We start from the raw sequence: 16,312 nt of genomic DNA on the forward strand, positions 1-16,312 counted from the left end.
GGCTTTAAAAATGAACAAGCTGATCTACAAAGTGATTACTTCATGTGCCACTTAAATGCAGCCACATGTGGGTGGAGCATGGCAACAGTTTAGTACTGTGCACCATCACTCCATGAATGTTGAGAGACTCAGTGGGCAAGGTGTTGGCTATCCTTAATGCCCATTGTATTCTCAGGAGAGACTCAAAACCTTTCAGCATTTAGCCTTAAAAAGAGGAAGAGCACATGTCTTAGAGGACTTAACTTGTAGGGATGCAGAACATAAATAATAAACAGGAATTTTGATTCTGTTACAGGAAAAAAAATCCCTTCTTGTGAAAAGTGGCATGGGACATGTAAGGAATGCAGGGCCGTGTCTACACATGCCCCAAACTTCGAAATGGCCATGCAAATGGCCATTTCGAAGTTTACTGATGAAGCGCTGAAATGCATATTCAGCGCTTCATTAGCATGCGGGCAGCAGCGGCGCTTCGAAATTGACGCGCCTTGCCGCCGCGCGGCGCATCCAGACGGGGCTCCTTTTCGAAAGGACGCCACCTTCTTCGAAGTCCCCTTATTCCCATGAGCTCATGGGAATAAGGGGACTTCGAAGTAGGCAGGGCCCTTTCGAAAAGGAGCCCCGTCTGGACATGCCGCGCGGCAGCAAGGCGCGTCAATTTCAAAGCGCCGCTGCCGCCCGCGTGCTAATGAAGCGCTGAATATGCATTTCAGCGCTTCATTAGTAAACTTCGAAATGGCCATTTGCATGGCCATTTCTAAGTTTGGGGCACGTGTAGACGTAGCCCATGTGTTTTTTCTTATTTCAAAGACACTACAGCCACTATGCCTCAGTCAGTATTGTGGCAGTGGATTGCCAACAGAGCATTCCTCTAGCAAAGTGCATATTTCCAGTGATCTGAAGCAGGTGCAGGTGGCATCATCTCCCCTGGAAGCTGTTCACACCTACCTCCAGAGTGTCAGAGGAAGGAGGGCAGAGGTAAAAGCAGCGAATGGCTATGGCAGAGTGGAGCTTTGCTATGCCTGCCCTCCAGTGACATAAATCATTGAGAACAAGAATTCTTGTGGCACCTTATAGACTAACAGTTAGTGTTAGTCTGTAAGGTGCCACAAGACTTCTTCCTGTTCTCAAAGCTATGGACTAACACGGCTACCTCTCTGGTATAAATCATTGAGGGACCTTTTATCAGTGAAGTATACTAGAGCAGCTCCTTATGCTAGAGTCAGGTTACAGAGGAACAGAGGGTCATAACTGGCTCCCTGATGGTCTTTCCTCTGTCCTGCAATAAACTGAACTTGAAACAACCCCAATCTCTCAGGAACACAATATCCCATTAGATTATTCCAATGCCTTGGTTAGGTGTCAGCTCAGAGAGAAGAGAACCATACCCTGAGGTGCTTAAGTGTCCCTCAAAGGTTCTAGTCCAAGAGGTAACACTACCTAGCACTGGTTGAATTTTTGAATATTTTTAAAACAAAAAACAATAAAATTAAAAATGTGATGGCTGCATGAGATGTTTTTTAAGACTCAAACAGGAATCCAGTGTCCGTCCCAAATAACATAAGTTTAGAAAAAAGTAGATTCTGTGATTACTAGCACTGTGAGCATCAATATTCAGTATTTCATTTTATCTCTCTTTACCACCTAGAAATTTTCTTCTGTCTTGCAGTTCCATTAGCTGCCTATAAATGGCTGGTTTGTTACCTGCTCCAAGAAAGCCTCCTGAAGTTGAGCCACGAGAAGCAGTCTGGGAGCAGTGATTTTGAAGCAAGAAATAACAGTCAGGTAACTATTTAGTTAGTTATCTTGTTTACTGTATATTTTCATCCAACATTGCCACATCTTGTTTCCTTTATACTTCTGCCATTCATAAATTCTTCAGAAAACTGTTTCATACAGAACAGTGCAGACATAGTTGTATAATAAATTTAAATTAATCTTAATTTTAAACTCCACTTCAGTAGATTATATGTACAATGTTGACTCTTCTGCAGCTCCTGATTAGTATATCTACATCTGCTTATTATGCTGCTCTTGTGGCTTAATACATACTGTAGGAAAGAATCCTGCTCTGGCAGGTGGATTGACTAGATGATCTAATAGGTCTTTTCCATCTGTAATGTCTGTAATTCAAGTGCATAGTGCTCTTGAAAGATACCAGACTGACAGTATTGGAAACTGAAAAGGAAACATTGTCATACTACTACTAGTAGATTCACTATCCTCTGTCCCCTCCCCCCGCAACATTTTAATAGCCAAGAAGGGCACGGTTCCAGATCACAGCTTGCAGCACCTCGCCCTGCCTCTTTGTCCTCTGAGCAAACCTGGTTGGAATCCAAAGCAGAGACTATTTGGCATTTGTCACTCCTGAGGGGGATCTGCTGCCTTGGAGGCAGCCCATCTTACAGACCTTACTTTCAAAGTACATTGAAAATTAGCAACAGGATACACTCAGCTCTATATCCAAATAGAGACAACCTGGCTTCACGCTGGCAACCACCACCAGAGCCTTCATCAAAGCAACATCTTAAGACAAGAGAGAAATGTATACGTTGTTGGGTCATTTTCAAATTGTGAACAACATGTTCACTGGATTGCAGTTACTGCTGACAGCAGAATAAATACAACTAGGATTGCATCCAGTACATCCTGTTACCCAGTCACTACATCTCTTTGGAAATGAGGTGTGCATGGCCAACTGTGTTTAGAAGCATTCTTTGCTGAGCAATATGGAAGCACCCTGCCTTACTTCTTCCTTTTATTCCTCAGGCCCTTTCCCTTCCTACAGTATTTGTGCAGGAGAGGGGAGGATTTTTTCTTTTAAATAATGTACATGAAATACATCCAAAAATTATTAGCATAATGGAGCTGTGGGGAGCTTTGCTGATTTGATTTAAAAACATTAGGGTGTGAAGAAGTACTTTCTGTCAGCCCCTTAGCAGAGGCATGATGTAGTATTCAGTCATACTGTGGGAGATCTGGGATAGATTCCTGAGCTATTATGAGTTGAGAGCCAGGGTAGCAGGGGAGGTATGCTTTGTATCACTCATTTGTGAGATCTAATGCTGGCTGACAGGACTCAGATGGGGGCCCTGTCCATTTTTTCCCAGACAGAAAGCTAATGGGGCCAAAGCAGGACTACAAGGTTGGATTTATAATATAGGAAGAAGTGGGAGGAGGAGGGACAGGATGTGACAAGAGAACTGATCTTGATATTCTGATCTAAATTCAGATTTACCTGTGGAGGGTGAAAAAATCTCTCTCCCCTCTTGAAGTTTGAGTGTTCAGGTGTGATTTTGGTCGTTCAAGCTTGTCTCTAATTGTGGCATTGATCAAGAGTGAAGAACTGTACAGAGTGGAATTATTTGGAATAGATTTTCTTTTCTTTTCTTTTCTTTTTTAAATATCCTGTTTGTTACAGTGATTTAAAAGAAACCAGACCTACTCTGATGTACTGAACGAAGAACAAACCCAACAATTTGATTAATACAAAATAAATACCCGTACAAAGTAATTGAGAGTACAAACTTATAACACAAGCATCTTCCTGTTCAGTTTTGATTTACTCACAAATAAATATTCCTTCATATAGCAACCTATTTCAGAGCGAAATAGAATTCCAAATCAAGTGGATATGAAAAAGCTGCAAAATCTTTCTGTGTAAATATTCAGTCTGCTATATTTATATATGGAGTATCAAAAATATTGTAAGAGGTGATGATTTTTTACCTTGCTAACAGGGTAACAGCAAAGGGTTAATTGTGCCATTCTTTCACACAACATTATAATCAATGGGGTCTAGTAAGCACTATGTCCAATCATGCTTATAAGATTTGATCCTTTCTTTTACTATAATTTAATATAAAATTCTACCCTTGCTATAAAATTCCATAAGATGGTTTAAAAACAATTATAGAAAGAAGAGTCATCACAGTTCAGTACTACAGTATTATTTTCAGAATAATTTCTGTGGTATCCTACTGGTATCATTTATGTTAATTTATGCAGCATTTTCTGTTACAGCTTAGCAGGCATTAAGACGACCTTGGACCTGATGCTCCACTGTCTTCCACCTTCTGTAGTCATTTACGTCAGTGCAAAGTGGATGTGACATACTGACAGATCAGAGTGGTAGCTTATTATATCTCAGTTTTGCTCTGCCTTTGCACAAGTAGATGTGATTATGCAAGTTGGGAGGCAGTGGAGAATTAGAAACTTTATTTCCAGTCACAGTAGAGATGCCCATTGCTTTTTCTGAGAAACCTAATTTTCTCTAGCCAAACAGGCACTTTGAAAGCATTTTCCTAGGTGTACAGGTCCCAGAGAGCTTTTTGTTTATTCGTTAAAAGTTTGAGCTGTATTGTCAACTGGTGTAAATTGGCATAACTCCATTAACTTTAACATTGCTATGCCGTTTTGTAGCAGCTGAGGATCTGGCCAGTTGGTGTTTTGTTTGTCAGCATCTTATTTAACCCTTTTCTGTTTCTTAAGGTATACTATTGTCGTTCGTTAGCCATCGCTTTTATTGAGCAAACAGTCTTACAAAGGTATCATGAACACACTCATGATCCCGACACACCAACTACTCTCCAGCCTGTGCTAAAGCATCTTAGTGCTTTGTATGGACTCTGGTCTTTAAGTAAACACATGGCCGTGCTCTACCAAGGTGAGATCAAATCTATATTCAGCATGAATCACTTTTTTAAAAGCCCCAATTGTAACCTTCATTTTTTTCTATACAGTGTATTGCACTTTGGCAGGCAGGGATTGAATTTTGACTGGAATGTGTTGCTACAATGTTTAGTTATTGCCTGTCTATTTCTACTGCCCTGTCAGAAGCAGGGATTGACCTCTGGATCTAAAACCCTCAGTTTTAGCACAAGATCCAGCCCATGAGAGGGGGGGATAGGTAGCCATACTGTAAATATGGCTTTGTCTAAATGGCCCTGCAATTGAGAGGCATGAGCTGCTGTGCACACCAGCAAGCTGTGCAGTAGCTGCCCCATGTGAACCCTGTGGCTATGTCTACACAGCAGCTTTATTCCTGAATAAACTATTCCAGAAGAGGTATTCTAGAATAGTTTATTCCAGCATAGCGCAGCTACACATAAAATGTATTTCAAAATAGTGTTCAGCTATTTCAAAATAGAGCATCTACATACTATAGAACCTATTTCAAAATAAGCCATAGTGTGTCCAATGGCCATAGTGTCCAATGTATACACTATGGCTTATGTCAAAATAAGCAGTATTCTCTGTCTAAACAGTCCCTATTTCAAAACATCTGTTTCGAAATAAGTGCTATTCCTCATACAATGAGGTTTACCAATTTCAAAATAGCAGCTGCTATCTCAAAACAACTTGCTGTGTAGACATACCCTGCAGGGATACGTAGTTTGCATTAATATAGTTCTTTTTTCAACTAAGGCTATGTGAAGTAGGTATCTCTCAATTTGTGCCTACAGTGTTTGCAGAGGGCATTTTCTGCACAGCCTGCTAGTGCGTGCTCTAATTTGCATCCTGTAGGGCCACAGAGAAGCTTTCTGATTTGCATATGTAAATGCCTCCAGATGCCTAAGGCGGCAAGCTTTTGAAGTCTGCCTTTTGAGCAAGAGAGTGATCACAGTTTTCACAAGAGGTTGTAACTACTGAACAAATGTATAAAACCGGACCACTGGTGAAATGAGTCTAGTGGGGTAGTCTTAGCTTCACCATGTAATGTCATTGTCGATGTATTTGCAGGTGGATATGTTTCAGGTGAACAGCCTGGTAGATTCATACAAAATGCTATTCTGGAGCTTTGTTCCAAGGTAAGTCTCTGGTTTTGGTGTGGATGGACAGCAACAGAACATGACAATAGCAGAAGAAATACACACCACTTAGTCTGCACTTCAATAGATCAATTACCAGGAAGTGATCCTCAAACCCTGAGTATTCTGTAAGGGTTTAAGGAAATTAATATTTCATATTTTGAGAAAACTTTTGTGGAAGATCTGCTCTGGATGTCCTTTGTTATTGAAGTACTGTGTTTATTCTGATGAAGAGGAAGCCCAATAAAACACTGGAGAGCTGCAGTGCAGTACCATTCCTCTTATCATCTCAGTCCACAAATATCATCTCTGTGATTTTTTCAACATATAACTTTTCAAGCTAGCACACAGTTTGACCAGACAAGAAGTTAATTATAAGGAGGATGACTCTGGAAATTTTATGTTAATGTTATATGTTCATCAGTTCGGAGGGTCATACACAGTATAGCCTATGATGAAAATAAAAATGTGTTTAAGTAAAGCATGGAAAACTTCTGAAATACAGAGTTAGGTCTTTTTTTCTTAATTGCCCTGGAAGAAAGACAAAAGTAGACAGTGTGAATAGACAATGTGTTGATAATGAATCTTTCAGCATGTTACTTCTTAAGTTACCATTGGCTGGTGGCTTGCAGAAACAATTTTGCTGCTGCTTTGTTGTTCTGGGGTAACCATAGAAATCCCGAAGAGCTGCCAAATTTATGCTCTTTGCTTTTAAACAGTTGAAAGATGATGCAGTTGCTTTGGTGGATGTCATTTCACCTCCTGACTTCATTCTGAACTCACCCATTGGCAGAGCTGATGGAGAGGTAAAGTAAAACCTTCCTGTGTTTGTAAAGCTAATCATTAAACATGCATATATTTATCTACCTGGACTAATATTTTATATTAAGAAGAAAAGGACAGACCCCCAGCTGGTGAAAATTATTATAGGTTCTTTGACTTCAGCTGAGCTATGACAATTTGCATTAGCTGAGGATGTGCTCGAATATATGGGGGAAAGTCACATGCCACTGTTCAGACTGTATTTCATTGGTGGAAATGTCTGCATGTCCCATAATTGCACAGAGAAAAGTCTCTATTCTAGATATTTTAATATTTGGAGGGCCTTCAACATTCTTCTAACTTTCCCAAACTTTCAGGATGCCCAAACTCATTGTGTCAGGTTCTCTGTTGCTATCTTGTTGTTCCATGATGCTGGACCTGAGCATATACATCCCAAAGCTGGACTGGTCTTTTTTATTTCTTTGTCACTTTTCCCAGCACAGTCTAATTTGCCATCCATTGTCAATGTAAGGGTGAAATTCTGACCCAGTTGAAGTCAATAGCAAAACTCCCACTGATTGGAATGGGGCTAGATTTTCATTCTAGGTTGCTGTTTCTGTGCAGTTTTGTTGCTGTTTTAAAATATTGTCTCATCATGGCTGTGTCTACACTTACTAAAAAACTTTAAAATGGCCGTGCTAATGGCCAAATTGAAGAATTCTAATGAGGCACTGTAATGCACATTCAGCCTCTTATTAGCATGCTGCCGGCTGCAGCACTTCAAAAGTGCTGCAGTTAGGTCACCCGTGGCTCATCTACGTGGGAGGTCCTCTTTGAAAGGACCCTACCAACATCGAAATCCACTTATGCCTATCAGCTTACTCCTATTGGAAAATGACCCCCGGTGGCATTCTAATGAGGTGCTGAATACTCATTTCAGTGCCTCATTAGTATTCTTTGATTTGCCATTAGCATGGCCATTTTGAAGTTTTTAGTAAGTGTAGACACAGCCCATATGTAATAGTTTTCATTTTACCCATCTGAATCTTGTGTTTTCACATCTTGCCTGTATTTCTAACCTTTCTAGGAATGATTCCTCTGATCTCACTGATGCTCACAACTCCCTCCTTGTAGTGTCATCCAGGAACATAGTTCACCCACTTTTCCAGAACTTTAATGAAAGTGTCTATTGCCAAGTCTGCACAAAAGGGAAAGGCTGAATTGAGATACGTAACTCCAGCTATGTTAATTATGTAACTGAAGTTAGTGTACCTTAATTTGAGCTTCCACACTGTCTCCACTGTGTGGGATCAATGGGAATAAATACTCCTGTTGACTTCCCTTACTCCTCACAACGAGGAGGAGTACTGATGCTGACAGGGGAACCCTGTGAGTTTGATTAAGCGTGACCCTACCAGGCACACTAAATCAAACTCCAGAAGACCAACCACAGCAGTGTTGATCTTTCCGGTATTGAAGACGTACCCTAAGATGAGAGCAAAAGGAAACTAAAACCTGTTCCAATTAAGAGTTGTTTATGGTCATGACCAACAATACTTCAGCCTTCCAGAAAGATCTAGCACTACTTTATTTCTTAAAATCCAGAACCTGAACACTAGAGAACCAAAACCAGAGACACAAAGCAGGCTGCTCCACAAGGGTGCATCTACACTGCAGGATTTCTTCAGCAGAGTGTAGTGTATGTACATGCATAGCCCTCCTACACATAAACATCTTTGTAGACCGTGGGACATAGAGTAAGCAAGTAAAGGCTTGCCAGAAAGGTGTAGGTATGTCCACACCCTACATGCTTTCTTCTCACTCACGCCATATCTTCTGACACTGGAGCTTCCTGCAACAAGGAAGACTCCAACAGGGTGAGTCTTGGGCAGCACAGGAGGCAGCAGAGAAAACACCCATCCTTTCCCTCCTGCCTCCTCCCTGCCAGAACCTTTCGCTGACACATGTAGATGCATGTCACAGAGTGGATGCGGCCTGCTTCTGCACATACGCTACATGCCAGCAAAACGGATGTGTGATGTAGCTGGCAGAGATACATGGTTCATCCCACCTTTCTCTAGGGTGGTTCCTGGCACGCTGTCAGCGGAGGATCCAGACTCCTCCAGCTTCCCTCAGTGTTTCTTAGCCTGCAAACAGGATCAAGAAACCCCTTAGGATTTAAAAGTGGCAGCTTGTAATTTCTAGTTTTCAGTACATGACAAGAATGACATGAACGAAAACTGTGTCTTGAGAGAGTCATATTTATGCAATGAGGATATAAAACATGATGTCAGTAAGAGTCTTGCGATGGACTCAGACAGTATGTAGCTTGCGCAATAACAGGTACTCTTACAGGCCAGAAATAATAATAATACAACCATCACCATGGGGAGAGGAAGGGGAGAACTCACCCTGTGGCTAACTGTTAGTGATTGCGTGGTCAAAATGTCAAAAACTTGTATATCTGCTTTTCGAGACTTAAATTCTTATTTTAGCACCTAAATCAGTGGTCCGATTTTCATACAGGTCCTTCAGTTAAGCCACTAGTTGGGTGGCTCATATGGTTAGGGTACGTGGTCAAATAAACTTGCCTTTATTGCACCTTAGGGGGGAGAATTTTCAAAAGTGTCTCCATGACTTAGGCTCCTGATTCCCACATTCAAAATGGAATTTTCAAAAGCACCTCGGTGCCTGTCTTCTGTAAGAGTGGAATCTCTTTATGAAACTCATGCTCAGTGCTTACGTGCATCTATAGCAGTGTTTCCCAAAGTGTGGTATGCATACCACCAGTGGTATGTGAAAGGATTTCAAGGAGTACATGGCAGAAAAAAATTACTATATATCAGGAGATAAGCACTGGAAGAGGGGATATGCCAGTAAGGCCGAAGTCCCGAAAGGGGTAAGTGAATGTTTTAAGTTTGGGAAACACTGATCTGTAGGCATCTGAATGCCATTAAGAATCTGCCCCTTAGGCAGTTACAAGCCTAAATCCCGTGGATTATCACTGAGTTTTAGGTTCCCACTTGCCTGCTGAGTTTCCTACAGAATGTTTGGACATCCATTTAAAATGTTTTTGAAGAAGTGGTTTAGCATAGATAACACTTTTTTAAAAAATTAACAATTTACAAAGCAGAAAGAGTACTTGATAAAAAGTTATGGCCACATGAGTCAGAGAATTCAAGGACAAAATGTCTGAAAGCACAAAATTAGAAATGTATCCAAATGCATGTTCATGTGAATGTTAAAATATCCAATCACACGCATCAGAAATTGATGAAAGTAAGAGTGTGTATTCTGAATAAACAGGGGGATTAACTGGTTAATAAATTTCAGACAGCTTGTTTTTCAGACTTAAAAATAAAGTGAATAGAGGAGAAAGGCAATGGAAAGAGATGGTACAAATTGCACTCCCGTACAGGTCAGAGCATCTGCATGTAACAGGAAAATAAGTTTCATTTGGATAATCAAGGTTCTTATAAGGAAGAGTTGGCAGGGTCAGGAATCAAAAGCTCTTAAACTGTGCAGAAAATAAGGTTCTGGGATGTCAGACTTAACTTTACGTCTGTAAAGACCCAAATGATTAAAGGGTAAGGTTTTCAAAGCTACCTGGAAGACTTAGATGTACAGTTTACATCAAAGGCAGTTTTGAAAATAGCCAAAAGTGTATAAAGTTTTCATTAGCTTATCAGTAGCATATACAAGTGAAACCTCTGAAATCCAGGAAATGCTGGTCCAGCAACATCCATGGCAGAACGTCCCTGCAGCCAGGAGAGGGGGTCAGCTCAGACTCTGGTGGCAGGGAGTCTTAGCCCGGCTGGGCAGCCACAGCCACAGGGGGAACAGCAGCATCCAGGAAGCTGTCTGGGAAGTGGCAGGCCATGGTGAGCCAGCTGGGGAGCAGTGGGTCTGTGGCAGGGGGCAAGGAAATGGCACCTGGGGCCACGAAGCCAGTGCCACATGCTGGGGAGCTGGAGCCAGAATGGGAAGCCAGCTGCCAGTGGCGGTGGCCGGGAAGCTGGCCATCCCATGGCTGGAGCTAGGGAATGGAGTCTGGGAAGCCTACAGTCCTGCAGCTTGGGCTGGGAACTGAAAGCCAACATCCCAGACCAGGGAGCTGCAGGTGGTGTCAGGGAAGTGTCTAGGGCCTGTGGCTGGGCAGGGATCCCTGAGGGCATTGGCTTCCCCCAGTCCATCAAACTCCCTGGCCCAGGACTGCTCAGGTCCCAAGGGTGCCATATCAGGGAGGTGTAACCTGTAGAACATTTTGTATGTTGGGGTCACAACAACTTTTTAATGGACGCAGTTACCCGTGGTCCAGACAATCAAATTTCAAATGTATTTTCTGTTTTGGAGATTTTTAGTGAAAACATTTAGGACCAAAGCCTCAGCTGGTGTAAATTAGTGTAATACCACTGAAATCATTGAAGCTATTGTGATTGATTCCAGATCAGGATATGGTCTCTTCTACCCTTCCCCCCACCAGTACCCATTTTTCCAGGATGATATTAAAAAGCTTAAATTAGTTGTACAGCTATCAAATATTTCCAAATAGCAAAGGGTGTAACCTGACCAGTGCTCAACACAGCTACGCTGTTAAAGTGGTCTTTTCCAGAATTTATTACCCAGTGAATGCTTTTAACTGGGTGGTATAAAATAACAAGTTGGGAAAGACGGATGAATTAACAATGTGGTGATGGGAGAGGAATTTTTGATGCTTAAATAGAAGTGTTCCCATCTGGGAGACAAATTCTGTATCTTACCAAAAACACATAGAAAGAAGAATAAAGAGAGAGGATTTTCAGCTTTAACTTTCAGAGGTATGAACAGAAAGAAACAGCTTCATTTAATCTTTCTCTATGACTGTGCTTGTTGATATAACACAAATAAAGATGCAATAAAAAATCACCACAAAAATTAAGTAGAAATCAAGAACCCTATAGTTTCCACTGTTATTCTTTTGTGACTGTTTTATAGCAGCTAAAAAGTTAAAAGGCTAGATCCTTCAGTGGCAGAAATCAGCCTCACTTAATGAAGTCAACACTGCTAATCCAATTTACCCCAAGAGAAGAGCTAATCCCATATTGTTTTGTTCTCGCTTTCACATCATTATGCACTTTATTTCGTGCTTATGCCTTGTGCTTATCCTGCATTCCGAGCAATAGAGTTTCAATTGCAATTTCATGTCAGTTGGTTTTCTTTGAATTGTTTAAACTTTTGTGAAATGTAAATGATTTTCTCCTGTTGATCCACATTTTTCTTCTTTTGCAGCTGTATAAAAATCTGTGGACGATAGTCCTACAAGGCAGCAAGGTTCTGGAGAGACCATCATGGTGGGCAGAATTTTGTATTAATAAACCCATTGTCGGCAAGCTGAGGGCCAGGATGTAAATCAAACGTGGGAGAATGGCTTGGGTAGATCAAAGATTGATAATAGATTTCATATGCTCAGAGAGAAGGAACACGTGTTTCACATGTTGCAAATGAAGGAGATTTCATACAGAAGATGCCAAGTGGTAGAATGAGTTTCAGATCAGCTATAACCTGGTCTCCAGGACTGTTGATGGAATGGCAAGAACAGTGCAACACATCTGCATGTAGTTCATAATAATCATTTTAATTTTAATAGGTGCAGATTAAAAGAAAAAGAAGTCTTATTATAGTTAATTACTTCTCACACCTTCAGTACCTATAAAATTATATATTACTTTCATCAGTGTCCTGACAGCAAATAGAATCTAAAAATCTTCCTATCACTACAGGTTGCACCTCTCAAAACCAAGTAGTCTCTGGTCTGACAACATCCATGGTTCTGCAGGGGAGGCTCGTAGGGGAAGGGACAGGTAGAGGCTGGCAATAGGGGAGCCACCGGTCCTGGGAAGCAGGGTGCTGCTGGCCCTGCCTGGGGAGGAGCTGGTGGCCCTGGGTGGAGTGGGGAAGTGGGGGAGGAATGCAGTCCTGGGTGGGGAAGACCAACAGGGCTTGTGTAGCTGGCCAAAGGCAGCAGCCAGCCTTCACAAGGCCAGCCCAGCCTGGGCAGGAGCCAGGCCTTCACAGAGTTGGGGTGCACAACTAGTAGCCTGGATGTGGCTGGGACTGATGTCAGCTCAGCAGGGGCCATGGCCAGGCAGGAGGTAAGGGTGCCTGGAGCTGGAGGTTGTGGGATAGGCAGCAAGGAAAGCGGAGCCAGCAGCAGGGAGGGGTGGCATGCTTGAAGGCAGGAGACCATTCCTCACCTGGCAAATTCCTTCATTTGGGATCAGTCACGTCCCGAGAGTGCCGAATGCGGAAGGTGCAACCTGTAGCATGATACAGAAGTTAAACATGCAGAAAAATTCTACCTTGAACTATGTGCCAGTTTTACTTTTTCAGATTTCTAGGAGAGTCAGTAGGGTCCCAACATTCACCAGGAGTCCCTGTTCAGAACTGTCTGAATGTTGATTCTCACAAATATAGGGGCACTTGGAGCCCCAGGGAAGCAGCAGCTGCCGGCGCTGCTGCCCCGGGGAATGGCAGCCACCAGCGCTCCCTGCCTGAGCCCTGGGGAAGCAGCGATCACCAGCGATCCTGCCCCACAGCCCTGGGAAGTGGTGGCTGCTTGTGCTCCCTGCCCTGGAGCCCTGGGAGGCAACAACCTCAAGCAGCTGCTTGCCAATAATTGAATTCACATACTTTGAGTTCACAAATGTGGGGACCTTACAGTATTAGCAAAACAACAGGGAATTTAGAACATGGCAGAATTTTCAGAGGAGATGAACTAGACTTGAACCACTGGAATCGAATAAGAGTCTGTGCAAAGTCCCTCCAGCTGCTCTGCATTACACCCTGAGTTCCCGAACATTTCGAATAGTGGATTATCTTTCAAAGCAAGAGACATGATAATTCGACTTCGTTTGAGGTTCTGATTCTCTCCAGCGTTGTATCACTGTGGTTGTAACAAATGCAAAGTTGCTCATTCATTTATCATTGTTATATTCATTTATGGTGATACAAATGCGAACTGATTGTTTAACTTCACGAGCAGAAAGAACGTTTTATGGGTTTTTTTTTTCCCCTTTTGTACAGTTTTAGCTTTTAACCTCAGCAGACCTAATGATATAAATCAGCACATGCTGGAGCTGCACCTTCTTCCTTCATGTCCAAATTTAGTTCAGTAATCGGGCAGCATGTTAAAAATAAACAAAATGGCTTCCGTTGACAGATACTGTAGAAACTTGGTCAGGGACAAGAAAATTGATGATAACGGCAACTGAGGGAGAAACATTTTTGTACAGGGTTTATAAGTATTCCCCAAATAATGAGTAGCTGCCTCTGCATTTGCAAAGGCATTCATAAGTTTTTGAAGTTCTGAATGTTTTATTTTTTTAAAATATAATCCAGAAAGACACTGCCTGCTTGTCTATACTGTATGATTTCCCGTGATCATCTTGACGATCTAGGACCAAACTTTGCTTACCTTACTCCTGTGGGCTGTCTTGCTTAAACCAGAGAGACTGTTTGTTAGGAAGATATCTGGGATTCAGGGCTTGATCCTGTGTCAGTGACTCTCAATGGGAAGAGGATCAAACCTCTGGCTCTTCATGTATATTTTTTAAAATGGTCACCAATTCATTCCAGCCCTACCCATAATGAAGTGGGTTTTTATGCCAGTAACCCAAAGTTTGTAAGTCTTTATAATGTTATGACTCAAATATTAAATAACTGTTGTTGTGCTCCAAAATATCTGTTAGTCTGCAAGGTGCCACAGGACTTTTTTTTGAAGATACAGACTAACTCAGCTACCTTTCTGATATTGTTGTGCTGGCTTTTTGTGAGCAAATTTTGTTGGAATGCAGTTAACTAAAGTAAAAAATAAAGTGGTATGTTCAGCTTTCGCCATAAGATCGAGTAGTTATATTGCTCCCTCTGAATTTTCACCAGAATCATATAGAACGTAAGAGGTGTTTCACTGCTGGAAAAACCATCTAAAGGGCATTTCATTTTAACAGTGTGCTCTTAGAGTATCTCAAGATACATTTTCCAAAGCAGAGACCTTTTAAAGTCTGTGTTTAGGTTGCTAAGGGCAATTCAAAAGATTAGTTTAAAGTGCCCCAAAGTGATTTTTTGTTTATTTTAAACCCTGTAGTTCTTATTTTCTTTCCTTTTTTTTTCTTTATGTTGTTGTTGTTGTTGTTGTTTGTGTTTTTTTTCTGCCCTTCATTTTCTGTGTCCAGTTGTATGGCGCAAGATCCAAGGTCTCTTTTCCCAACTCTTTTGATTAGCAACATCCTTTAATTTTTGCAGCAGTACACCAAAATTCAGAATGTCCCAACAGAAATGTTTGTCTAGCAACTGTATTATATAATACAGATGTAAGCATGGCCAAATTTACTAGAACTCCTCATGTATATTAGAATTGTTTTCCTCTGAATTGCTTCATCTCGTTAATTCTAGGAATATCCAATAGATGGCATTATCCTTTAGACAAAATTTTAACACTGCTCCACTGAAGCAGAAGTAGCTTTACCATGCGAAGGTCCACACACACAGAAGGCAGGAACTCTTGCAGTTGTTCTTTGTGCTTGTACAAATGTTATTTTTACTTTAAATATACGGTAGAGGCTCAATCATGATTAGAATCAAAAGTCATCATTAATGCTTTGTAATAGAGAGGAAGGTGTGCTAGTCTATACACTATCAAAACAAAAACCAGTCAAGTAGCACTTTAAAGACTAGCAAAATAGTTTATTAGGTGAGCTTTCATTTCTGCTACACTAATGAGCAAATATTTGAGCAACTGCCAAGGGAACTGTGCATCCCCGTACTCCTCACCAGTATGACCCTGTGATTGTTCTGATCCAGAGAAATGAGAGGGATAGTGGCATGTCAGTTATTACCAGTTAATTCATAGTTCAAATACCCCCACATGTGCTCCTTTTAATATATTTAATAGTAGTATCGTGTAGCACCTAATTTGAATTGAGATCCCTATCATGCTAAGTGCTGGACAAAGTTACAAGAAAACAGTCTGAAGTTTACAATTTACTATCAGAAAGGAGGAAGGGGTTGGGAGGAAGTAGGGTAACTCAGGAAATCACCAAAATTAACTTTGTTGTATGTAGTTCATTTGAGAGATTTGATTTTACTTTTAAATATCATCTTTCCACAACTGAAATACTCTGAAATTTGGATTAGTTTGTATGAAATACTCTTTTTAAAAAAAAAAAAGACAGGCTGCACTGATTTAGATCCTATAAACCAGGAGTCAGCAACCCCCAGCATGGGTGCTAAGAGTGGCACGCAAAAAATTTTCATCAGCATGCAAGGTGGGAGATCAGTCTCACCCCTCATCCCCCATGCTTTGAGCTTGCTCAAAGCCATGCTAATTCAGTCACCCACCACTTAAATGGTAAAGATCTGCAGCTTAATTTATTTATTAATTAAGCTGTGGTAAATTGGACTATTAGTGACTTTAATAAGTATCACAAGTACCCAGACCAGCCCTCTGCCTCAGAAAGGTTGCTGACCCCTGCTCTGAACATTTATATAAAATGTCAGTTACATGTGCATCACATCAAGTGCACATATGACTTATCAAGGAGAATTTTTCTGAGCCATATTACAGTAATCCTTTTAAAATTTACTGCTTTGTCTAAAAAAAAAGAATCTAAATAACAGAATCTAAATAACAGTTCTGTCTTTGTAAGAACAAGAAACAGACAGTAATTTTGGCATGTGTTGCTTGGCTCTACTGAAGCAGCCGACTA

The 16,312-nt window shown here is 41.3% G+C and overlaps 1 protein-coding gene across 6 annotated transcripts in view; it reads left to right on the forward strand.

Annotated features, from left to right (window-relative positions):
• Positions 1 to 16,312, forward strand: part of ACOX3 (acyl-CoA oxidase 3, pristanoyl) — a 95,553-nt gene that overhangs the window by 48,845 nt on the left and 30,396 nt on the right. For all 6 annotated transcript variants that reach the window (XM_074992420.1, XM_074992423.1, XM_074992419.1 and 3 more), the window contains 5 exons: positions 1,667 to 1,782; positions 4,489 to 4,663; positions 5,740 to 5,807; positions 6,527 to 6,613; positions 11,838 to 11,899. In XM_074992420.1, coding sequence (XP_074848521.1) covers positions 1,667 to 1,782; positions 4,489 to 4,663; positions 5,740 to 5,807; positions 6,527 to 6,613; positions 11,838 to 11,899 — 508 coding nt within the window. The remainder of the gene's footprint in view (positions 1 to 1,666; positions 1,783 to 4,488; positions 4,664 to 5,739; positions 5,808 to 6,526; positions 6,614 to 11,837; positions 11,900 to 16,312) is intronic.

This window comes from Carettochelys insculpta, chromosome 4 (assembly GCF_033958435.1).
Source record: "Carettochelys insculpta isolate YL-2023 chromosome 4, ASM3395843v1, whole genome shotgun sequence".
Taxonomy (NCBI): domain Eukaryota; kingdom Metazoa; phylum Chordata; order Testudines; family Carettochelyidae; genus Carettochelys; species Carettochelys insculpta.